Source organism: Procambarus clarkii, chromosome 18 (assembly GCF_040958095.1).
Source record: "Procambarus clarkii isolate CNS0578487 chromosome 18, FALCON_Pclarkii_2.0, whole genome shotgun sequence".
In the NCBI taxonomy this organism is placed as follows: Eukaryota; Metazoa; Arthropoda; class Malacostraca; order Decapoda; family Cambaridae; genus Procambarus; species Procambarus clarkii.
This window is the reverse complement of record NC_091167.1, coordinates 11,377,813-11,403,785: the sequence shown is the minus strand read 5'-3', so window position 1 is coordinate 11,403,785 and position 25,973 is coordinate 11,377,813. Positions and strand designations below refer to the sequence as shown.

Sequence of the window (25,973 nt, the reverse complement as noted above, 5' to 3'; positions counted from 1 at the left end):
CACTGTACTAAATGACGTTACAGCTATGAAAATAAGTTCCAGCTCCTCTGCTATGGAAAGAGAGAGAATAGAAAAACGGAAACCATGTATAAAACGGAATAAAATCACACTGTAAAATGAAAAAGTAATATAAAGGATCTAGGAGTAATCACATCTGAAGACCTTGCCTCTAAAGAATACAATACTAGATATCATGACTGGAAGAAAAATGACAGGTTGGATAATAAGACTTTCCAAACAAGGGATGCCATACCAATGATACTTTTCAAGACACTAGTGCTCTCTAGGGTGGAATGTTGTTGCACAATAACAGCACCATTCAGAGCTAGAGAAATTGCTGACCTAGAGAGTGTGCAAAAGATCCTTTCTTGCTAGAATCCACTCTATAATTAATCTACATTACAGGGACCGATCAAAATTTCTAAATCTGTATTTTCTAGAGCGCAGGCGAGAGATAAGAGAATAATCTGCACATGGAAAATATTAGAGGGGACTGGTCCCAAATCTGAACAGGGAGATTACATCACATGAAACCAGTAGGCCTTGTAGGATGTGCAAAGTAGCCCCATTGAAAAGCAGAGGTGCAATAGGTACGCTGAGAAAGAACTCTAAATATCACGGGCCCACGACTCTTCAATACTCTCCTGCTACACCTGAGGGGCATAACTTGCTGGACTCATGTTCTCTTACAAGAGAGAACTCTTTAAACACCTCAAAAGAATAAAGGATCAACCAGGCTGTGATTCATATGTCAGGCTGCGAGCAGCTGCATCCAACAGCCTGGTTGACCAGATGATCAACCGGGAGACCTGGTTGGAGAACGGGCTGTGGGGCATTTGATCCCCAGGTCTGTGACAATGTAGCCACATAGTAGTATTGTGGTGATTGCTTTGTATAATGTTGTGGTGATTAGGATATTATTGAGTACTGTATATTGCAGCTAAATAATTAATTTATATACTGTATGTGTATTTTTCTTGTTTAAAGTTATGGTGTGGAAGTAATGGAGGAGGCCAGCATGGAGTGGTGTTTAGTAGGACATGACTGGAGACGTTATGGCTCATTTAAGCACTGAGGACTGGGGTAGCCCTGCAGATGTCAACGTGCATCATCCTCGACTGCCTCCTGCCCAACAGTATCATCATCCCACTCACCTGCCATAGGGATGTCACGCTCAGCAAGCTTAAAAGTAAGTGCTGTACTGAGCACTATTGTACTTAGACGAGTTGAATTCACCAACACGGAGCAATGGAAACCTTGCATAAAAATTAGAGCAGTAGTCTTTAAATATTTTCCACACTAGCTAGTCCATTATCACATGCTCTCATGATACTTGTATTAATTTAAACCCATTAGTCAAGATACAGTACACTGCTTTAACCACTGCACTGCGCATAGTGTCTTAAGGCGCTCGTCTGGTGGTGAGCATAATGGCTTAAGGAGTTCGTAGGTCCTGTATATTAAAAGATTCAGAATTCCCATGCATACACAAGGCTTACATTCGCTTCCTCAGGCCTCTAGTAACCATCCCCCATCTTGAGAAAAAATATTTAGTGTCTCACTTTCCTTTTAGTAAAAAGATGAGGACCATGTCTGGCACGTCCACCATCATCACGTCCTTCAGCTCCTGCAGATGTCTAACGTCAGGTACCTGTGTAAAAATGTCAACATACCTGCAGTATATGGCCGGTTTAAAGTTCATGTCGACTAAGACCTTTTGTTCGATGGTACCCATGTAGAAGTTCGCAAACAGGACACCTAGGGGAGAACCCATTGCGACCCTGTTTGCGAACTTCTACATGGGTACCATCGAACAGAAGGTCTTAGTCGACATGAACTTGAAACCGGCCATATACTGCAGGTATGTTGACAACATTTTTACACAGGTATCTGATGTTAGACATCTGCAGGAGCTGAAGGAGGCATTTGAGCAGAATTCTGTGTTGCGTTTCACTTACAAGATGGAGTTGGATGGGAAGCTGCCCTTTCTAGATGTAATAGTCATGGAAAGGAGCGGAGGTTTCCACACTGCAGTCTACACTAAGGAAACAAACATAGGAATGTGCCTCAATGCCATCAGTGACTGCCCAGACAGGTACAAGAGGAGTGTTGTTAACGCTTATGTCGACCATGCTCTCAGCCACAGCTCAGGATGGAAGCAAGTCGATGAAGAACTCTGTAGGGTAAGGCAGGTCCTAGTCAACAACGGCTTCTCCAATGGTTTCGTTGAAGACATCGTAAGAAGGAAGGTGAAACGCCATGCAACCTCTCGAAGAGACAACTAACACAACACCTGTAACCCCTATTAGACTATTTTACAGGAACTTCTTTTCCACAGCTCATAAAACGGAGGAAAGGGTCCTGAAAGATATTGTTAATAGGAACGTTATCCCTACAGACAAAATTCAGAAGATACAATTGACGATTTACTATAAAACCAAAAAAACGGCCAACCTACTCATGAGAAACTCTCCAGACACAAAGCAGAACGCTTTAAAAGAGACCAATGTCGTCTATGCCTTCAAATGCCCACTTGGGGACTGTAAGCCTCAAAAATCTCGGTATATAGGCAAGACAACAACATCTCTTTCCAGGCGATTAACGATGCATATGCAACAGGGCTCCATTAAGGAACATATAATCTCTTCCCACAACCAGACCATCACCAGAGAAGTCTTAACAAAAAACACAGAAATCATTGATAGATACAGCGATAGCAGGCGGCTTGATATCTGCGATGCACTACACATCAAGAAGTCAACACCAGCAATCAACAGCCAATTAATGCACAACTATATTCTACCCACTTCAAGACTCCGCACCAATATAGAAGCATCAAGAAATATGGGCCAATAGGCCCTTTGTAGTTACTTCCATTCTTCCCTTTAACTTACCCAATATTATATCCATTGTTTCGTGTTCTGTATTGTGTTGAAAGTTTTTCACCTCGTCCAAAACTGTTGTAACATTACCTCGCCCAAATGCAGGTATATAAAATGAAAGCCATTTAAATAATAGCATAGTAGAACTCTGTTTAGTGTTTGCAGGTTATAGTTGTGTGTGTGTGTAAACTAAAGTCTTTGAAAATGTAATAAGTTATTACGAAATGCGTGCAAGTGTCGCGTCAGACTAGAAATAAAAATGAATTTTGGAGAATTGATTTTTCAATTACCATTGACAGTGAAAAGAAACATAAGAAATACTGTCTCCACTCGATCATCCGGACTATATGGGAAGGCCCCCTAGCCGGATTAGCACATTTTTCGGATAATGGTACTTTTTCACCTACGAGTCCAAAAGTGACCATTTCCAACTATTTTTATACTACAAACAACATAATTTGAATTGCCTTGCCACATATAATTATTAAATATTCAACTAGAAACCTCAACTTACCTTGTTGTTCGTCTTCTTGATTGATGCCACACATCTTGAAGTTAAGAATTCTTAACACAACACTAAAATTAACACTTAAAATTACTGTACACTTCATTAAGCAAAGTTAATTTTGACTGCCAGCTGCTGAAGTCTCACTTGTTGAAGGCATTTGGGTTGCCTGTGAGGCCTCACTTGTTGAAGGCGCTTGGCTTGCCTGTGAGGCCTCGCTTGTTAAAGGTGCTTGGCTTGCCTGTGAAGTCTCACTTGTTGAAGGCATTTGGCTGCCTGTGACGCCTCGCTGGTTGAACAACACGTAACTTGTCTTTAATTGCTAGGACAACCTTCTTTCTCTTTAACACCTCCAGAACGATTGATGCTGCTACCAGACATAGTCTTGGCCAAAAATGTTCAAAGTTACTATGAAAATAAAAAAGTTATTTAAAAAAATATTTCACTAATGGCGCAGCACTGTGTATAACACGAGGGACGGACGCACATGGGTTGACCAGTGTTGGACGAGTCCACTTGGGGCAGCTATAGTATGTTACGTAGGCCGCCAGGAGGAAAAAAACTCGATATTTTTTAAGGAAACTTCAGCCTGTGCACATTGCTTTAGGAAACTTATTTATTTATTACATAATTACTAGTACTTATTTCATTTATTTTTGGCTATGATTAATTGTTCTAAAATTAATGGTAATTCCTGTACCCAGGTGGTCCCTCCCAACGCTCCCCTCCCACCATCCCGACACCACCCACCCACCCCACCCCCTCCTCCACCATGCGTCTAGATTCACAGACAGGATTAATACGGTATCGCCGAATTTTCATCCGGCCAAACCAGCTTTTATCCGGTTCCTGTGGCCATTTTGGCCGGATATTGTGGTAACTTTATCCGATCACGATTTTGGCCGTATAAGGGCGTTTTCCGGATATTTGAATCCCGGATAATCGCGGGGTTACAGTATTGAGAAAATTTGTTAGAATTATTAATCTTACTTTTTCGGTCATATTTAATAATATATGTTTACAAGAAAGACTGCTACCAAAATATACTAATACTGTATGTATGTATACGTATTAATATGTATATAATATGTATATGTATGTATTAATATGTATATAATATGTATATGTATGTATTAATATGTATATAATATGTATATGTATGTGTATGTAATAGTAGGCATCCTTCAGTCTCGGGAGACTATGGAGTTGCGCCCTAGTTGTCCTCTCCAGGGCGCAAAGCCTGGGTAGGTAGATATGGAGGAGAAGCTGTTACCCATGCAGCAGGTCCCCCCTCTCCACGTTGCTGAAATTATCCAATAGAAAGGCAAATGCCAATACGCATGGTTCCAGCAACGTCGCAGGAGCTGCCAGAACGAGGTCGACGTCGACAACGAACTGCCTTAGGGGCTCCAACTCCGGATTTTTCCTCGAGGTTGACTCCTGAAGCCTTTCCCAAAAAAGGGGTATGGCCGCAAGGCAGCGGAGGTTTAAAATCAGGGTTTTCCTTCCCCTAGATGGGCTGCCTTCCCAGGCTATCGAGTCCCATCTACCCGGAGCAGCTGGTTTTAAGGCGCCAGAGGTACGCCCTCGCCCCTTCTCCTGTCGGTAAAAGCAGTTCCGCCGGACTTGGACTAAGCCACCCGTGCAGGCCAGGAGTTGGACTTGGTTGTCAGAGGCTATTTGAGACGCATGCCGTATAGGAGCATTTTATAGGTCATGGGAGCTCGTCCCCCATTACCACCCCCTGGCTATGACAACCCATACATACAACTATGTGTATGTATGTACAGTATATGTATATAATATGTTATTAAATATGACCGAAAAAGTAAGATTAATAATTCTAACACGAATTTTCTCAATCTTTCGTACATTACGCTTCACTGTTGGAGGTAAATCAAAAATCACTTCTCCAAAATTCATTTTTATTTCTAGTCTGACGCGACACGGGCGCGTTTCGTAAAACTTATTACATTTTCAAAGACTTCACAAATACACAACTGATTAGAACTTACGTAAGTTCTAATCAGTTGTGTATTTGTGAAGTCTTTGAAAATGTAATAAGTTTTACGAAACGCGCCCGTGTCGCGTCAGACTAGAAATAAAAATGAATTTTGGAGAAGTGATTTTTGATTTACCTCCAACAGTGAAGCGTAATGTACGAAAGATTGAGAAAATTCGTGTTAGAATTATTAATCTTACTTTTTCGGTCATATTTAATAATATATGTCTACAGGAAAGACTGCTACCAAAATATACTAGTATATAATATGTATATATGTGTGTGTGTAATGTGTGTGTGTAATGTGTGTGTGTAATGTGTGTGTGTGTAATGTGTGTGTGTGTAATGTGTGTGTGTGTAATGTGTGTGTGTGTAATGTGTGTGTGTGTAATGTGTGTAATGTGTGTGTGTGTAATGTGTGTGTGTGTAATGTGTGTGTGTGTGTAATGTGTGTGTGTGTGTAATGTGTGTGTGTGTGTAATGTGTGTGTGTGTGTAATGTGTGTGTGTGTGTAATGTGTGTGTGTGTGTAATGTGTGTGTGTGTGTAATGTGTGTGTGTGTGTAATGTGTGTAATGTGTGTAATGTGTGTAATGTGTGTAATGTGTGTAATGTGTGTAATGTGTGTAATGTGTGTAATGTGTGTAATGTGTGTAATGTGTGTAATGTGTGTAATGTGTGTGTAATGTGTGTGTGTGTGTAATGTGTGTATATAATGTGTGTATATAATGTGTGTATATAATGTGTATATAATATGGTACTAGCTGTACCCGGCCACGCGTTGCTGTGGCTCGGCAACGCATGTACGTTACAGAGCCACAGCAACCTTCCCCTGTCGTCCAGGCCTACCAACCATTTCCCTTTCCTCCGTCCTATCGTCATCATGACCCTTCCCCTCTCCCCCCATCCCCTTGTCCTCCCTTTCATTCCCCACTCCATCGTATCCTCGTCCTCTGCACCATTCCCCACTACACCGTCCCATCATACTCCCCACCATCTCCCACTACTCAGTCCCCCCTACAATTCTTCCCTCCCTCGTCCTCCCTACCATTCTCCATTCCCTCGTCCCCACCATCCCCAACTCCCTCATCCCCTCGTCCTACCCACTATTACCCCCCTTCCCTGTCCCCTTGTCCTTCCCACCATTCCCTACTCCTGTCACCTCATCCTGCCCACTATTCCACACTCCCTCGTCTGATTAATTCCCAAATGATCTGATGTTCCCATTAAAAAATTGGGAACATCATATGATCTGATGTTCCCATCAATGAAAGATAAGAACAGTTAGACAAACAATGAAAAACAATGAAAACAAGTTAAAAACAATGAAAAAAACTATACGCACGAAATAAATGGTATGGTAAACAACACGGCTCAATTCCAACACTATCACACAAAATAATTAAATCAAAATGAAAATATATTGAAATCAACCCAACATACCACGTACCCAAACAAACGACACACGCAAATGCCAACCCATGGTGGACAGGCCACCGAACTTTCATACCTCCTCTCTCTTCATACCCACATCCTTTTCCAGAATTTCACCTCCCCATCCCTCTACCTCCCCCCCATCATTTCCAGACCCTTTGGACATCAAATCCAAATCCAATCAAAATCTATGAAAATTCTATTTATCAATGAAATCAGAAATATTGACATGGAATCGTAATGTAAGAATGTGTGTTGCTCTTACGCGCAGCAGATGGTGCTTTTCCTTAAAAAAAAAGTTTTTACCTATCACAGGTGTGGCATCTATACTTGTACTTACGAAATGAATGGTGGTAAACAACACAGCTGAATTCCAACGTAAATGTCACATAAAATAATTAAATGAAAATGTATCAAAATCTACGAAAATTCAATTTATCAATGCAATCGGAAACATTGAGATGGAATCCTAACATATTTAGTATAGCTGTGTTGCTATGACGTGCAATAAACGGTGCTGTTTTTCCAAAAAAGTTTTTACCCGTCACAGGTGTGGCATCTATATAGTAGTATATAAAAACATGCGCGTATTCGGATGGAACGTTGTCAAAATTTCAAAGCAATTGGTGAAGCACTTTCGGAGATTACAGCATGTGTTGCTCTTACGCCCAACAGATGGAGTTGTTTTAAAAAAAAAATCACGTTTTTTTCCTGTCACAGGTAAGGCATGTATATAGTAGGTACTGTATATAAAAATACATGCCTATTCGAATGCAACGTTGTCAAAATTCAAAGCAATATGTAAAGAGGTTTCGAATATTTCCCTCGCATGAAAAAGTTAAAAAAAAAAACATATTTTTTCCCGTCACAGATGTGACATCTATATAGTATGTGTATAAAAACCTGCTCAGATGCGAATGGAACGTTGTGAAAATTTCAAAGCAATAGGTGAAGAACTTTCGGAGATTAGTGATTTTGAACAAACGAACATTTGCATTGTTATTTATATACAGGCATACCTCAGTTTAAGAGTTTAATTGGTTCCTGGAGACGCCTCGTATTCCGAAAACTCGCATTCCGAAGCTAATTTCCCCATAAGAAATAAAGGGAAATGAATTAATCCGTTCCTGACTACCCCAAAAACCCCACATCAAACTAAATTTTTATACCTAATTCATCTAAATAAACCTACAAAACTATGTTCAAGTTATTACTTACCTTGCTGTTGAATGCTGTAGGCGTATGGAAGATGGTGAGGAGGTGGGAGGAAGAGAGGAGTTACTGTTTGGAAGGGGAGTCCCCTTCCATTATCACATCAGGCAGTGAGGACTTCACTGGTATGCACACTCTGGCACATTTTGCCTGCATACCACTAGGACTTGCTTGTTTTACTAAGAATTTGTCTAATGACACTTGTTTTTCCCTACATTTTAACACTTGTCTGTAGTAAGACATCACATTATCATTTAAAAGGTCAATGCAACGGCCTGCTACAGCTTTATCTGGGTGAGTTTTTTCAACAAAACTTTGCAGTTCTTCCCATACTTCACACATTTTCTTAATCAAGAAGGGACATCCTCTACTGCCTCTACTCACTGCTATTTTCTTAGGTTGAACCTTACCAATGGCTTTCTTGATACCCATGACAAGATATATAATGACAACTTTTATGCTCAAATGGCCAAAAAAACGATAAAAAACTGTAAATCCTTGTGAAGAATTCAGGTGGGATAGTCACTGGACACGAGACACTGGTAAACTGAGGCGGGATCACCATGCCACCACGCGCCAGTCGGCCTGTACACGTATCAACAAACTCGCGTCCCGAGGTAACCCTCGCCTTCCGAGACATATTTTTGGAGTAAATCCTGCTCGTCTTCCGAAAAACTCGCATACAGGGACACTCGCATTCCGAGGTACCACTGTATATATATACTAGCTGTACCCGGTCACGCGTTGCTGTGGCTCAGCAACACATGTGCGTTGCTGACCTTCCCCTGTCTCCTAGTTCTCCCCACCATTCCCCATGCCCCGTCCCCTCATCCTCAGAACCATTCCTCTCTCACCCGTCCCCTCTAACTTCCAAGCATTCCTCACTCACCCGTCCCCTCTTCCTCCCAACAATTCCCCACTCCCCCATCCCCTCGTTCTCCCCACTATTCCTCCCCTCCCCCGTCCCTTTGTCCTCCTCAACATTCCCCACTCCAGCGTCGGTTCGTCCTTCTAACCATTCCCCACTCCATCGTCCCATCCTCCTCCCCACCATCTCCCACTTCCCCATCCCCTCATCCTCCCTACCATTCCCCCCTCCGCCCTACCATTACCCCCTCCCCCCTACCATTACCCCCTCCCCCATCCCCTCGTCCCTTCCACCAACCCACACGCCTCTGTCTCCTCCCCACCATTCTCCATTCCCCTATCCTCTCGTCCCCGACTGCCCCGTCCCCTTGTCCTCGCCACTATTATCCCTCCCCTGTCCTCTTGTCCTCCCCAAAATCTCCCACTCCCGTCCCCTTGTCCTCCCCAACATTTCCCACTCCCTAGTTCGATGCATTCCCAAACGATCTGATGATCCCAACAGAAAAGTAAGAACATCAAATGATCTGATGTTCCCATCACTGAAATATAAGAAAAACAGATAAATAAACGAAATGAAAAAAATGAAAAAATAAAAAAATAAACTATACTCAGGAAATGAACGGTATGGTAAACACAGCTCAATTTCAACCCAATGTCACACAAAATAAATTAAATCAAAATGAAAATAAATCTAAATTTATGAAAATTTAATTTATCAATGCAATCGGAAACATTGAAAAGTAATCGTAACTTATTTAGTCTAGCGTGATTTGCTATTACGTGCAACAGATGGCACTTTTTCAAAAAAGCATGTTTTTACATGTCACAGGTGTGGCATCTATATAGTTGGTATATAAAAACATGAGTGTATTCAAATGGAACGTTGTATCAAAATTTCAAAGCAATCGATGAAGAACTTTTGGAGATTTCAGCGTGTGTTGCTCTTACGTCCAACAGATGGCGCTGTTTTTTAAAAAAAAAGCATGATTTTTCCTGTCACAGGTGAGGCATGCATATAGGAGGTATATAAAAACACGCGCCTATTCGAATGCAACATTGTCAAAATTTCAAAGCAGTCGGTAAAGAGGTTTCGAAGATTTCCCTCCCATGAAAAACACTTGAAAAAAATAGTTTTTTAAAAAAAAGTCAGACGTGACATCTATATAATACGTATATATAAACCCGCTCGGATGCGAATGGAACGTTGTGTGAAAATTTAAAAGCAATTGGTGAAGAACTTTCTGAGATTAGCTATTTTGAACAAACGACCATTTGCATTTTTATTTATATAGATATATATATATATATATATATATATATATATATATATATATATATATATATATATATGCTAGCAGTACCCGGCCACGTATTGGCCGGGTACTGTTAGTATATATTCCTGTCCCCCTGGAACCTTCCCTGTCCCCCAGTCCCCTCCCCCCCCCCCCCCACAATTCCCCCCCTCACCTGTCTCCTCGGCCTCCCAACCATTCCCCACTCACCTCTTCCTTCCCACCATGCCCCACTCCCCTGTCCCTTTGTCTTACCCACTATTCTCCATTCCTCATCCCCTCGTCCCCACTATCCCAAACTCCCCCCGTCCCCTCGTCCTTCCCCCACCATTACACCCTCCCTTGTCCCCTCGTCCTCCCCACCATCTCTCGCTTCCATCCCCTCGTCATCCCCACTCCCTCGTCCGATGCTTCCCAAATGGTCTGAAGTTCTCATCAGAAAATTGGAAACATCAAGTGATCTGATGTTCCCATCACTGAAATATAAGAAAAACAGGTAAAAAATGAAATGAAAATATGAAAAAGTAAAAAAAAATAAACTTTACTCACAAAATGAATGGTATGGTAAAAACACAGCTCAATTCCAACGCAATTCACACAAATTAATTAAATCAAAATTAAAATAAATCAAAATCTATGACAATTTAATTTATTAATGCAATCAGAAATATTGAAATGGAATTGTAACATATTTAGTATGTTACAATTTAGTATGTTACATTTGGTTCCCTCTCAGGTTCGAACTTTGCTGGGTCTTGTTTGCTGGGTCTCGGACTGCTTCCTTGTCTCTCCCTCGTGCGATGCTGTTATGGCTGCGGTCCTGCCTCCGGCTGTTTTTGGAGGGCACCCGGGTCACACGTTGGTTGTTCGGGAGACTGTGCAGGAGCCTGAACTTCGCCGTGCTGGTCTACCTATCGGGTCGGATCTGGCTTCGGCGGATGTTCTGGTTTCTGCGGGGTCATCCCTTCCGCCTCTCGCGCGATTGATGGGTTCGGATCTTGGAAGCCTTGCATCGGCTGCTGCATCGCCGGCTTCCTCTGCGGGTTTTTCCGGTTTCTGTGCCGTGGCACCTCCCCAAGCCCTCGCTCGATGTGTTCATGGATGCCTCATCTCTCGGCTGGGGTTTTTGTGACAAGTGCTCACCGGGCCGGCCAGGGTTGGTGGGGTCTGTCCTTTCGTCGAGCTCACAGCACAGCACAGGAGTTTGCGGCGGTGTGGCATTTGCTTCAGAGGATTGGGGTCGCTCGAGGAGCAACGAACCGGCTCCATTCGGACTGCTCCCCGGTGGTTCATTGTTTGAACTGCGGGAGACTCGATGCGGTCCTTGGTTCTTTGGGGCTGGTCACTTCGGGTGATTCGTCTGCTGAGTTCTCGGGGTTTGGCTCTTCTGGCAGTTCATGTTCAAGAGGTGTCAAACGTCCTGGTGGACGGCCTTTCTCGATTCATTCCTCTTTCCACGGAATGGACGGTCGACGCCGACTCGTTCAGTTGGCTCTGCCGGAGGTACGGGCGCCCAGAGGTGGACCTCTTCGCATCGGCATGGTCGAGGCGTCTTCCAGTTTATGTGGCGCCCTTCCCAGACTGCGAAGCCATCGGGTCGATGCCTTTTGGCTGGACTGGTCGAGGTGGAGTTACCTGTACCTCTTCCCACCGGTCCAGTTGTTGCTCCGGATCCTGGCTCGGTTGGAGACTTATCAGGGGAGAGTAGTCCTGTTGGCTCCTTGATGGCCGGCCCAGCCTTGGTTTCAGGAGCTTCATGCTCGTTGTCCGAACCCGAGGGTCTTCCCGCGGCTCCACCTCTTTCAGTACAGTAGTTCGATCCGGTCCGGTACGTGGCTGGTTCGATCTTCTCTTCCATTCTTCGCATCTGGTCTTTTTGACGCGGGTGTATCATCACTTGTATGGTGATCAGGTGGCTTCTTTGATGGTGTCCCACCTATGAGTTTTCTCTAGATGGCAGTATGAAATTTCCTGGCGGTCCTTTCGGCATTTTTTGTTTCTACGTCGGTTGTCTTTGATTTCTGATCGGGTTGTTTTGTCCTTTTTCTCTTGGTTGTTTCAGGACTGTCATCTTATGCCTAATACTGTTGCCTCGTATCGTGCAGCGCTGGCGGAGCCGCTACAGCTTGCTTTCGGGGTGGATGTCACTTCTGCTCCGTTTCGCAAGTTTTCTCGGGCGTTTTATCACCTCCGGCCTGCTCATGCACCGCCAAAGCCGTCCTGGTCGTTGGACCGAGTGCTCTCTTTTCTCCCTCCTCCTTGGTTTGTGGTGGCCCCTTTGGTTCAGGATTGTTTTTCTAGGGCTCTTTTCTTGTTGGCTTTAGCCTCTGGGTGTCAGGTTGGGGAGCTTCATGCTCTCCTCCGGCGAAAGGGTTTTTGCTCTTTCGGTCCTGGTGGTCGTTTCGTTCGTTTGCAGCCTTCTCCTTCTTTTCTGGCGAAGACTGAGTCTGCTGCTTTCCGATGGAGTCCTTGGGTTGTTGATGCTTGGTTGGTTCGGCCAGGGGTGCATCATGTTTTGTGTCCGGTTGTGGCTCTTCGCCGTTATCTGCACGCCACGGCCTCCGTAGCAGGGGAAGCACTTTGGGTGGACCCGGTTTCCCTTCTTCCCTGTTCCAGGGTGCGGGTCTTCCAGGTCGTCCGCAGGATTATTCGGTCCAGCCAGCCTGCGGTCTATCCCCGTGCACATGACGTTCGTAAGTTCGCAGCTTTGGCTGCTGTTTTTGGGAATATGTCCTGGGCTGACATTCGGGCACAGGGTTTTTGGAGGTCAAACAGGGTCCTGGCCGCACGGTATCTTGTTAATGTTCCTGGCCCTTCTCGGGTGTGTGTAGCCTTGGGTCGCAGGTAGCAGCCAGTTGTCTTGACTTCGAGTTGAGGAGCGAGTGACGACCGCCTCCCAGGTAAGTCCCTCTTTTTTTTATTTTTTTATTTGGTTTTGTAGCTCTGAGGAGCCAAAGGGGCTCTCCACAGAAAACCAGCGTTGAATGTAATGAAACCCCATTTTCTAGACGAGACCTGGAGGCTCCCCGGCATCCCTCCCCTCCTTCCCCGCGTGTTTTTTGCATTTTTGATACTCGGCCTGTGAACTGGGGAGAGTTGCTGGCACAGAGGTCTAGGACCCCTTCGTCCCCTTCCTGGGGAGGGGGGCTTGCGCAGACGGATGCGCGGTGTTTGTGGTGACGTCATACTGGTTTCCTTGGTTTTGATTGGAGAGTTCTGTTGTTAGTTTGGCTTTTGGTTTGCAATTATTTAATCAACAGTAGTTTTTGGAATTCCTACCTTTCTGGATGCCTGACCTGGTAGATGGCAGACAAAGACTGCTTCCAATTACACGGGGGTGTCTTTAGGTCATTGCTCCTCGTGCCTCTCTTGAGGCAGCCAGGTTCTGGCTCTGGTCCCCGGTGGGCCTAGAACTCCTTCGAATGACTTGCCACTGTTTAATATATTCACATCAGCCCGATATAGCTCCGGGGAGCCTCCGGGTCTCGTCCAGAAAATGGCGTTTCATTACGTTTGACGCTGTTTTTTTCAGGACAATTTGTTGATGCACCACAGAGGGGGGTGTCAAATTTAACATGTTCATATTTCAGGGATTAAGGAGATTTATTATAATTAATCAAATATACAAAATATGTAATAAATCAATTTACAATTTACTTGTTCAGTGTGATGGGTCACCTTCCTGTTGCTTGTTATTTTGGGCCAGTCTATAGTTAATGCAATAACATGCAGTATTTCATTCTTTAAATTGTTTTAGCATTAAAACATTTTTATTGAGCTTTGGTTATGGTATGCAACATTAGAGTACTGATCATTATTTATAGTTTGTAAACAGTTTACATAGTCTAAGTTTGCTGTGGTAGTAAAGGAGTTTGTAAAAAATATTAGTGTAGCCTATTTATGCTGTAGTAGGGAAAAAGCTGAATAAAACTAAATGTTGTATTTTTTAAATTTGTCAGGTGAAATATGGCAGGAGGCGAAGAAATACCCATTGTACCGAGTATTGGGTTTGCCTGAAGAATATATTTTAGTTGGCGTAACTCAGGATGCTGAGCAGGAAGAATTTTGGGACGAGTCACGTCGGCTGTGTGACTTGCGGCTTTTCTCCCCTATACTTAAAATTGTGGAGCCACGTGGAAGCAAGGAGGAGAAAATCCTTAACTATGAGATTAGTAAGTGGGACAAATTATATCCAAGAATAAACAAAATATATATTATGTGGATGCAGGCACATTCAGTACTTTGTTTCACATTGCAGTATGTTTTAGTACGGTTCATATCTTGTAATGTTCCTTGCTGGGATATAATGTTCTGTTTACCACTAATCTGATTTAATATGTATCATTAGTTATTCACATCGTGTCAGCAAGGCGGACAGCCAGCCTGCTTTCATACCTCTCACTGTATTTCCCACTTCTTTACTTCCCTTCACCTATGCCTCTCAATCCTCTTTACTCCCCCCCCAAAAAAAAAATTTTCTTGACACTTTGTTGCTATAAGAACATAGCATGAATATTAATGAGACTGCGATAGGCATATTGGCCAATACAAAGCAACTCGTACAACAAGATAAGATTGTTGTGAACAGACCTTTTCATTATTCTTGGTCCATCTGCTTACTCTAGTTGGTACAGTGATGGTCTCACTTTTTGTAGATCATAGTTTGATCTCTGATGATTCAAGTAGATGAGCCCCATTCCCTCACTCTGCCATCCTATCCCAGCTCCTAGCTTGTCCTCGTATCCCTTTCCAGTGCTATATTGTCATACTGGCATAGTGCTTTTTCCTGATAATTTCCTTACCTATTCTTGACCAAATACTCTCCTAAATGCAGGTCTGGCTATTGGACGATCTGTGCATGACCTGGAGGACCTCAAGGATGCTGAGCTGCAGGAATTCAGGAGAAATATTATTGAGGTGAGTCATGGGTGCTCAGAGGAAATGTCAACCACTCGTGCATCAAGAGTTTTGCCTTGAATCTCCTCAGGCAGTCTTAGTATGCACACTGAGGGGTGACACAGGTGTAATCACCTAAATGTAGTTACAGGATGAGAGCTAAGCTCGTTTGTGTCCCGTCTTCCCATTACTCCTTGTCATAGAACGTTTTGAAGTTATTGACTGTTTTGGCCTCCACCACCTTCTCACTTGACTTGTTCCAACTGTCTACCACTCTGTTTGCAAAAGTGAATTTTCTTGTACAGTATTTCTTTGGCAGCTTTGTTTAGTTTAAATATATGACCTCTTGGTCTTGAAGTTCCAGGTCTCTGGAATTCTTCTCTATCAATTTGATTGATTCCAGTTACTATTTTGTACATAGTGATCATATTGCCTCTCTTTTTTTTTTTTTTTGTATCTTCTAGTTTTGGCATATTTAATGCCTCTAACCTCCCCTCATAGCTCTTGTCCTTCAGTTCTGGGAGCTATTTAGTTGCAGGTCTTTGTACCTTTTCCAGTTTGTTGATGTGCTGCTTTAGATATGGTCACCACACAACTCCTGCATATTCTAGCTTTGGTCTAACAAAAGTCGTGAACAGTTTTAGTATTTCGCCATCCATGTATTTATAAGTAATTCTGAAGTTAGAAAGTGTAGCATAGGCTCCTCACATGTTTTTATGTGGTCCTCGGGTGATAGTTTTCTATCTTGAACCACCCCTAAATCTCTCTTTATCAGACTTTTTAAGGATTTCTCACATATTTTATAGGATGTGGGGTCTATGTTCTCCTATTCCACATACCATAACATGGCATTTATTCACATTAAATTCGATTTGCAAAGTGGTGATCCATACACTTATTTTGTCCAGGACTTCAAGGGCATGACAATCATCTAAGTTTCTTATCTTCTTATCTTAGCATCATCACCAAACATGTTCATATACAGTAATTCTGTATTCCATCTGGTAGATCGTTTATGTAGACAATGAACATTACCGGTGCAAGAACTGAACTCTGTGGTACTCCACTTCTGACATTTCTCCAGTCTGATACATTGCCTCTAATTATTGCCCTCATTTTTCTATCAATTAGAAATTTGTTCATCTATGTTAGTATCCTACCTGTCACTCCTCCAATATGCTCCAGTTTCCAGAACAACCTCTTATGTGGAACTCTGTCGAAAGCCTTTTTTAGGTCCAGATAGATGCAGTCAATCCAACCATCTCTTTCCTGTCAAATCTCTGACTCTATCATAGAAACTAGGCAGATTTTTTTTCATAGGATCTTCCCGATTGAGAATCATAATCTATTTGATATGTCATTTCTCTTTAGGTATTCTACCCATTTGGTTTTGATTATTTTTTCTCGTGTTTTGACAACTATGCTTGTCAATGATACAGGTGTTTAATTAAGAGGGTCTTCTCTACTACCGTTTCTGTGGGTAGCACTTTGACTCCCTGGAGCTAGTCGGGCTAATATGCGATACATTAGACAGGTCATTAGTCAATGGAGTTCAGCCTACTGGGGACCACGAGCCAATACCTGGCCCTCTCTGAGAGGCACAGGAAGCAATGGCCCTGGAAAACCCCCATGTGGTTGGGGGTTTCCTTATCTGCCATGGGCTGGGGTTAGGCACCAAGAAAGGTAGGCATAGACAAAAAGACCCCACACGGTAAGAAAATTGCAACCAAGCACCGAACAGAGTGGCAAAACTTCCTCAATTCCCAACGAAGCGAGCAAACGTCGCACCTTGCCGCCGCGCCGCTTGTCTGCATAACCCTTCCCCCTCCCCGGGAGGGGGAGAGGGAGCCCCCCGGCTTCCCAGCAACTCCAGTTTGTTGGCTAATGCAATCCGGGGTGGTCGTCAACTCTGGCCTCGATTTCCTGGCAGTGTTTTGCCTTGGTTGTTTCCTCTGCTGTTCATGCTGTAGTGGCCAGGTATATTTGAGTGTACTGGGGCTGCATGTGCTTTGGGCAGCCTTTCCCAAGTACCCTGTGAGTACTACACTTGAGTGTCAGGGTTATCTTCCCCGGTGTTTTCGGGACGCCATTTCTGTAGGGGTTTCAGCTGATCGGCATTTACCTAGCCCTTGGGGCCAGCTGGGATTTCGTGTCCCTTGTTTGGCCATGGGTAGGGAGTGGTATTGTTGCTGGTTGGGGAGTCAAGGTGTTGCACAGCTAGCTTACCTATGCAGTGGCCGGTTTGTTTCCTCTGGGACTTACATTTGCGGGTTTTTCTTTTACTTTTTGTTTGCCTGGTGTGGCTATGGGTCCACTTGTAATATTTTGGTGGCCCTCCACTAGGCCCCATGATTATACACATCGCAGGGGTTTCAGTGTTTTGATCTTCCCCCATGTTAGCTTTGGGTCTTACCAGTTAGCAACACCTTGCCCGGGCTTTTCGTTGCAATCAGCCTGCAGGGCCTAGAAAACCCTGTCGGGGCTCGGTGGCTCTATGGATGCATCTTCCGAGTTCCAGCTCGCCTTGTGCGGGTGAGAAGGTTGCTGTGTGCCCTTGTCTCCTTGTGACAGTCACTGCTTTTGTCTGTCATACTACCTGTTGGGTCAACGATACCTTTGATTCGGAGTCTGACGAGGTGTGTTCTCTGCTTGTTCTCCAATTTACCCATTCTGATGACATTGATATTTGGGTATAGGCAGCTTAGGTTGTTGCAATGCTCTAGGTTGGTTGCCCACTCTGATGCCCTGAGGCTATCCTGTTTTGGTTAGGCGGCGTTCGTTCTGTCCCCATCCCTTCTCTTGCTCTCTGTTCCGAAACGTCCGAGGGTTTCGGGGTCTGGGCGGGGTTTTAGTTGGTGGTGAGACTCGGGTGGCTTCGGGGGCTGTTTTGGTGGTTTTGGTCCTTTGTGGTTACCAAGCACCGGGGCACACAGGTTACCTCCTGTGTGCCCCGGACTTGTCTCTTCTGGAGTTCCAGGGGTCTTCCTGGCTTGAAGACTGCACTTCCTGGGTCTTAGCTTCTGCTTGTCGAGGTGGGATTTTGGTGCAGCTTTTGTGCCGGTGCCGCCTCCTGGATCCATCTTCGTCTGTTCGGCGCAGTGCTCTCAAATCAGCTTCTTGCTTTTCTTTTGTTTTTATTTTTTCCCTCTTGGAGGGAGGGAGGGGGGTGCTGGTCCCTTCATGGGTCGCCTCATTGCGGGGGTAAGCTTGCTCTGTTTGCCCATGCTTAGTCCCCCCCCCCACGATTCGTGGGAGGTTCGGGTCGTGTCTCTGGCCTGTGGTGGCGTTGGGCGGCTCCTCCTCCTCTTAGGGGGTTCGGCGCTCGTGGGGTGGGCTTCTTCCCCTTCGCCCCGTCAGGTCATCTTGTTCCAGTCCTGCAACGTTTCTGTGCGGGTCTTTGGTTCATTCTGGTTTTGACCTTTCTATACTGCTGGCTTCCTTGTGGATGTGTCTGCCCTGGGTTGTTGGGTGGTGTGTCTGGCTGTTCGGGTCACGTGTTGGATGTCCCGCTTCCTACGGGGTTCAGGGACTGGTTCGTTTTTGTGATGGGGCAGCTTGCTTTTCGTCTTCATTGCCTTTCCTTTAACCAGCTTCTGGCACCTCGCATTTTCATGTTTTACCTGGTTTGTGGTTGCCCAGCTATGTCTGCTAGGTATTCGGGTGTTGGTTCACCTCGACGGCTGATTGGTGTGGGCTCCCAACCAATCTGCTTATTTGCGGGGTGATTCTTTTCTGGTTCACTGGGTTTGGGTCCTAGTGGACTGGAGGAAGTTCCATCTGGTTCCACCCCAGGTTTGGGCCTGGCTGGGTCTTGTTTGGGACACTCCGACTGCTTCCATGTCTCTTCCTCCGGCGTGATTGCTGCAGCTGCAGTCCCACCTTCGGCTGTTTTTGGAGGGCACCTGGGTCACTCATTGGTTGTTTGAGCAGCTGTCTGGGAGTCTGAACTTCGCCGTGCTCGTCTACCCGTCGGGTCAGATCAGGCTTTGGCAGTTTTTTGGTTCCTTCAGGGATATCTGAAGGAAACAGAAGACAACATTGGATGCGTCGTCTCACGCCTGGTGTTTTGTGACCAGTGCTCACCAGTCCGACCAGGGGCAGTGGGGTCTGTCCTTCCATCGGTTTCACAGCAAGGTGTGGGAGTTCACGGCGGTGTGGTTTTTTTCCTTCAGAGGGTTCATGTTGCTCATGGATCAACGATTTGGCTCCATTCGGACTGCTGCCCGGTAATTCATTACCTGAACCGAGGTGTTTCGATGCAGTCTTTGGCTCTTTGGAGCTGGTTGCTTCGGGTGACTTGTCTGCTAAGTCCTTGGGGTTTGGCTCTCCAGGAGGTTCATATCCAGGGGGTTATCTTGAGGTTATCTTGAGATGATTTGGGGTGACCAAAGTTCTGGCAGATGGCCTGTACCATTTCATTTCCCTGTCCACAGAATGGAAGGTTGATGCTGACCCGTCAACCATCAACCTGCTTGGTCGTTTGCTTTGCCGGACGTTCGGGTGCCCGGGGATGGACTTATTCGTGTCTGCCTGTTTGAGGCGTTGTCTGGTATATGTGGTGCCCTTCTCTGAATGTGAGGCAGTCTGGGTCGATGCCTTTTGGCTGACCTAGTTGAGGTGAGGGTTACCTGTACCTCTTCCCCCGTGGTTCAGTTGTTGCTCCAGGCCCTGATTCACAGGGGAAAGTAGTCCTATTGGCCCCATGATAGACGGACCAGCCTTGATTTTAGGCCCTGCTTGGTCGGTGTCCAAACCCGATGGTCCCTCGGCTCCGCCTCTTTCTGCGGATCGGTCCGGTCCATTACGTGGCTGGTCCGATCTTCACCGCTCTTCCCGTCTGGTCTCTTTGATGCGGGTGTATCACCACCTGTATGATGATTTAGATGGCTTTGATGATGGTGTCCCACCTGCGAGTTTCATCTCGGCGGCAGTATGAAGTTTCCTGGCAGTCCTTTTGGCACTTTATCTCTTTGTAGGTTGTCTTCAATTTCTGACTGGGTTGTTTTGTCATTTCTTTCTTTCTTGGTTGTTTCAGGAGCGTTATCTTATGCCGAATACAGTTGCCTCGTATCGTGTGGAACTGGCGTAGCCACTTCAGCTTGCGTTTGGGGTGGATGTCGCTTTCTGCTCTGTTCCACAAACTTTCTTGGGAGTTGTTTCACCTCCAGCCTGCTCATGCACTGCCTGAGCCATCCTGATTGTTGGATTGTGTGCTCTTCTCCTTGGTTTGTCATGGCCCCTTCGGTTCAGGACTTTTTCTAAGGTTCTTTTCTTGTTGGCATTGGCCTCTGGGTCCTGGTGGTTGTTTTGTTCGTTTGCAGCCGTTTCCTTCTTTTCTGGCGAAGAATGAGACTGCTGTTTTCCGGAGGGGTCCTTGGGTTGTTGATGCTTGGTTGGTTTGGCCGGGGGGTGCATCATGTTTTGTGTTTGGTTGCGGGTTTTCGCCGTTATTTGTGCGCCACAGCCTCCGTGGCAGGGGACGCTCTTTGGGTAGACCCAGTTTTCCTTCTAACTTGTTCCAGGGTGCGGGTCTCCCAGGTCGTCCGCAGGGTTATTCGGTCAAGTTAGCCTGCGGTCTATCCTCGTGCCAACAATGTTTGTAAGTTCACGGCTTTGGGTGCTGTTTTTGGTAATATGTCTTGGGTTGGCATTCGGGGCATGAGACTTTTGGAGGTCTAACAGGGTCCTGGCCGCATGGTACCTCGCTAATGTTCTGGGCCCTTCTCGGGCATGTGTAGCCTTGGGTCGCAGGTTGCAGCCTGTTGTCTCGACTTAAGAGTTGAGGAGCGCGTGGCGGCCGCCTCCTGGGTAACTCCCTCTTTTTCTTTATTTATATATACAAGAGTTCTTACATTCATGTACAGCAACTAGAATGCGTAGCTTTTTAGGCAATTCCTTAATCCTATGTTCCCCAGAATACGACCCGCCAAATTGTTTAACAACCAGGTACCCGTATTTGACTGTTGGGTTAAACAGAGGCTACAGTTTAAGATTTGTGCCCAGTTAATCCTCCCCAGCCAAGATACGTGGATCTTTGATTTATCAATGATAAATACGATTTATCTTTGGTTAGGTAGCATCAGGGAGCTGAAGGGGCTCTCCACAGAAAACCAGCATTGAATGTAATGAAAAGCCATAATCTGGGTGTAACCTGGAAGCTCCCTGGCATCCCTTCCTCTCCCTTTGGTCAACATTTTTGATATTCGGTTTCGGTTGCAAAGTTGTGAAATCTGAAGTTGCAAAAAATTGTGAAATCTGGGTTTGCATTCTTGATATTCAACCTCTGAACTGGGGTTGAGTTTCCAGCGTGGGAGGTCTGGGGGGGGGAAGGGGCCATCCCCCCCAACCGTTCCTCCTCAATTTACACAAATGTCGTTGTGTAATTATCTAAGTTTAGTGACAGGATTTACCCAATTTACCTAGGATGAGAGCTATGGTTGTGGTGTCCCATCTTCCCAGCATTGTCATATAACACTTTGAAACTACTGATGGTTTTGGCCCCCACAATCTTTTTATTTAGCCTGTTGCAAGTGTACCACTGTGTAAAAGAAAACTTTCAAATACAGTGGTATCTCAGTTTATGTACTTAATCCGTTCCCAAAGATGTTACGAAAACCGAAACGAATTTTCCCATAAGAAATAATGTAAATTTAATTAATCCATTTCACCCCCCCCCAAAATATTAACTTAAAAATACATTTTATACAGAATACTATTCATATTTTCATACACAAAACAATAGAGTATAAATATAAAACATTAATAAAATAAGTGAACATTTGACTGCAACTTACCTCTACTGAGGGCTCTGGCGTAAGGGAGACGGTGAGGAGGGAGGGAGGAGCGGTGTTGGTGTCTGGGGAGGGTGAGGAGGGAGGGAGGAGCAGTGTTGGTGTATGGGGAGGGTGAGGAGGAGGAGGAGGAGGGAGAGGGATGGTGGCGAGACCGTCCCCTGCTAACCTCACCTTAAGCACATTCATATTTGCATCACTGATTTCAAATTTTCTTTTCACACATTTATTTTACTGCCTCTTATGTGGCAGTCAGTCAGAACCAGTCAGTCACAACATGTCTTGACTGAATGCTTGAATGACCAGTCACAGGCAGTCTTAACCAAAGGCAGTGAAGCATTCACAGTTGTAGAAGCAACAAGTTAGGCATTTACGGTCAGTCACACATTGAGTCAATCAGACTTTCACAGTCGCAACCAGTCCACCATCCATCCATCCATCCATCCATCCATCCATCCATCCATCCATCCATCCATCCATCCATCAAGTCCCCCTCCAATATCCATCCATCCATCAAGTCCCCCTCCAATATCCATCCATCCATCAAGTCCCCCTCCACCATCCATCCGTCCATCAAGTCCCCCTCCACCATCCATCCGTCCATCAAGTCCCCCTCCACCATCCATCCGTCCATCAAGTCCCCCTCCACCATCCATCCGTCCATCAAGTCCCCCTCCACCATCCATCCGTCCATCAAGTCCCCCTCCACCATCCATCCGTCCATCAAGTCCCCCTCCACCATCCATCCGTCCATCAAGTCCCCCTCCACCATCCATCCGTCCATCAAGTCCCCCTCCACCATCCATCCGTCCATCAAGTCCCCCTCCACCATCCATCCGTCCATCAAGTCCCCCTCCACCATCCATCCGTCCATCAAGTCCCCCTCCACCATCCATCCGTCCATCAAGTCCCCCCTCCACCATCCATCCGTCCATCCATCAAGTCCCCCTCCACCATCCATCTGTCCATCCATCAAGTCCCCCTCCACCATCCATCCGTCCATCCATCAAGTCCCCCTCCACCATCCATCCGTCCATCCATCAATCCAGTCCCCCTCCACCATCCATCCGTCCATCCATCAATCCAGTCCCCCTCCACCATCCATCCATCCATCAATCCATTCCCCCTCCACCATCCATCCGTCCATCCATATATCCAGTCCCCCTCCCTCCATCCATCCATCCGTCCATCCATATATCCAGTCCCCCTCCCTCCATCCATCCATCCGTCCATCCATATATCCAGTCCCCCTCCATCCATTCGTCCATCCATATATCCAGTCCCCCTCCATCCATCCGTCCATCCATATATCCAGTCCCCCTCCATCCATCCATCCGTCCATCCATATTTCCAGTCCCCCTCCATCCATCCATCCGTCCATCCATATATCCAGTCCCCCTCCATCCGTCCATCCATATATCCAGTCCCCCTCCATCCATCCGTCCATCCATATATCCAGTCCCCCTCCATCCATCCATCCGTCCATCCATATATCCAGTCCCCCTCCATCCATCCATCCATCCGTCCATCCATATATCCAGTCCCCCTCCATCCGTCCATCCATATATCCAGTCCCCCTCCATCCATCCATCCAGTCCCCCTCCACCATCCATCCATCCATCCATCCAGTCCCCCTCCACCATCCATCCATCCATCCATCCATCCAGTCCCCCTCCACCATCCATCCATCCAGTCCCCCTCCACCATCCATCCATCCAGTCCCCCTCCACCATCCATCCATCCATCCAGTCCCCCTCCACCATCCATCCATCCATCCATCCATCCATCCAGTCCCCCTCCACCATCCATCCATCCATCCAGTCCCCCTCCACCATCCATCCATCCATCCAGTCCCCCTCCACCATCCATCCATCCATCCAGTCCCCCTCCACCATCCATCCATCCATCCAGTCCCCCTCCATCCATCCATCCAGTCCCCCTCCACCATCCATCCATCCAGTCCCCCTCCTCCATCCATCCATCCATCCATCCATCCAGTCCCCCTCCACCATCCATCCAGTCCCCCTCCACCATCCATCCAGTCCCCCTCCACCATCCATCCATCCATCCATCCATCCAGTCCCCCTCCACCATCAATCCATCCATCCATCCAGTCCCCCTCCACCATCCATCCATCCATCCAGTTCCCCCCCTCCACCATCCATCCATCCATCCAGTTCCCCCCCTCCACCATCCATCCATCCATCCATCCAGTTCCCCCCCTCCACCATCCATCCATCCATCCATCCAGTTCCCCCCCTCCACCATCCATCCATCCATCCATCCAGTTCCCCCCCTCCACCATCCATCCATCCATCCATTCAGTTCCCCCCCTCCACCATCCATCCATCCATCCATTCAGTTCCCCCCTCCACCATCCATCCATCCATCCAGTTCCCCCCCCTCCACCATCCATCCATCCAGTTCCCCCCCTCCTCCATCCATCCATCCAGTTCCCCCCCCTCCACCATCCATCCATCCAGTTCCCCCCCCTCCACCATCCATCCATCCAGTTCCCCCCCTCTGTAACACGGGTTAGGGTTCCTCTCTCTACTTCCTTCTTTCTTTGCCCTCTACCCGTATTCTTACTTATTATTCTCTACCAAGGGACTCCAAAACTTTTACCAAAGCCAACTCCACGCCACGTGGTCCTAAGACGATTGACCGACTTAGGATTCTACACCCAGTATGACGTGACCTAAGCTCTGAACAAAACCCTAGAGTCACCTCTGCTGCCACCACCAGACCAGTAAAAGAAGAGCAATGATCGAGGTCTGGATCGATCACGCTAATTAATCAACCTAGGGGCTTGATCCCCAATATAAACGATGACCTTGAGTGTGGAATAAATTACACGGTAATGATAATTCCGATTCGATGTTAGAATCGGCGCCCAATGCAACTCTGCCTCGTGTGGACCACGTGACCAGGACAAGTATACACATAAAACACATGGAAACAATAAAATGCAAAAATATTAACAAATTTAATTTATTAAAAGAAAAACTAAAACAAAATCTAAAAATGTTCACTCCCTATCACTTTAACACTCCCTACTTGACCTGAGTGGCAAATGAGACTATTTCTATACTTAACAATAACAACTATACCTTGGGCGACCAGCTAGATGTTTTGGCTGGTCTTGGGGAGAGGTAAGATGTTTGACCTCTTATCCCAGCTGCTCCCGTTTCCACACTGATCTCTCTCTTGTCTGGTCTACCCCAGACTAGAACATTGTATTGTTCCGCATCGCTTACCCAGTTACTTGCAAGGTTTAAGTTATAACAATTAACCTCTGTTGTACTTAATTGATCCAGACTGGTTGAATTATTTTACTGAATTAAATTACAAACATCTAACGGCAGAGCTGTTCCCGATCACAAAAATGGTTATTAAAACTTTGAGAAATAGTAGACCTGTCAACCCCTGATGACCTATGACCGCCGGTCACTCCGCCTTAAAAGTTAGATCTGATTCGTGACGTCACTGATGGTGACTTAAACTCAATAATTAGAATACTCTTGATATTGTATCCAGTACTATTATACAATACAATTTTAATGCAAAATGAATAAAGGCTAATTTTCTCTAAATTACTGAATACTATAGGATGATTCATTATACGCAGCTATGAACAAAGCGTTGGTTATTTCCACCGCGAATTCCCCTGGGGGTCAGGTCACCATGCGGCTCAGCTTCCCATTCTCTTTTGTCGATAAACCACTCTGGATAATTCTTACAACAGCCTAGTTTGTTACAACCCCCCCGCACAAGCACTTAGTAAACCTTGTTAATTTGTTAAAATTCACGAGGTTTAGTATCCAAACCCACAATTCAACTCATGCCACAAACAAAAGCTAACCTAACTAATAAAATTTGACAAATAATAGTCCAACATCATAATAAACATGTTCATATTTCATAAATTTCTCAGCTGTCAACTGACAGCAATCCTCTAATATCAGGAAACATACATCCTATCCTTACTGACATAGCTAAATAACATGTCCCTACTCTACCATCAAAAACTAGCTATTAAACTCTCTTGGCTCTTCACTAGCCAAGTCCATGTGTCCTCTAGAGCCGGCCACAC

The 25,973-nt window shown here is 45.7% G+C and overlaps 1 protein-coding gene across 3 annotated transcripts in view; it reads left to right on the top strand.

The window, feature by feature from the left end:
* LOC123754474 (phosphatidylinositol 4,5-bisphosphate 3-kinase catalytic subunit alpha isoform) overlaps window positions 1–25,973 on the top strand; it is a 257,757-nt gene that overhangs the window by 26,338 nt on the left and 205,446 nt on the right. For all 3 annotated transcript variants that reach the window (XM_069326257.1, XM_069326256.1, XM_069326258.1), the window contains exons 2-4: window positions 988–1,189; window positions 14,153–14,365; window positions 15,028–15,110. In XM_069326257.1, the coding sequence (XP_069182358.1) occupies window positions 1,096–1,189; window positions 14,153–14,365; window positions 15,028–15,110 (390 nt within the window). In that variant the 5' untranslated portion in view covers window positions 988–1,095. The remainder of the gene's footprint in view (window positions 1–987; window positions 1,190–14,152; window positions 14,366–15,027; window positions 15,111–25,973) is intronic.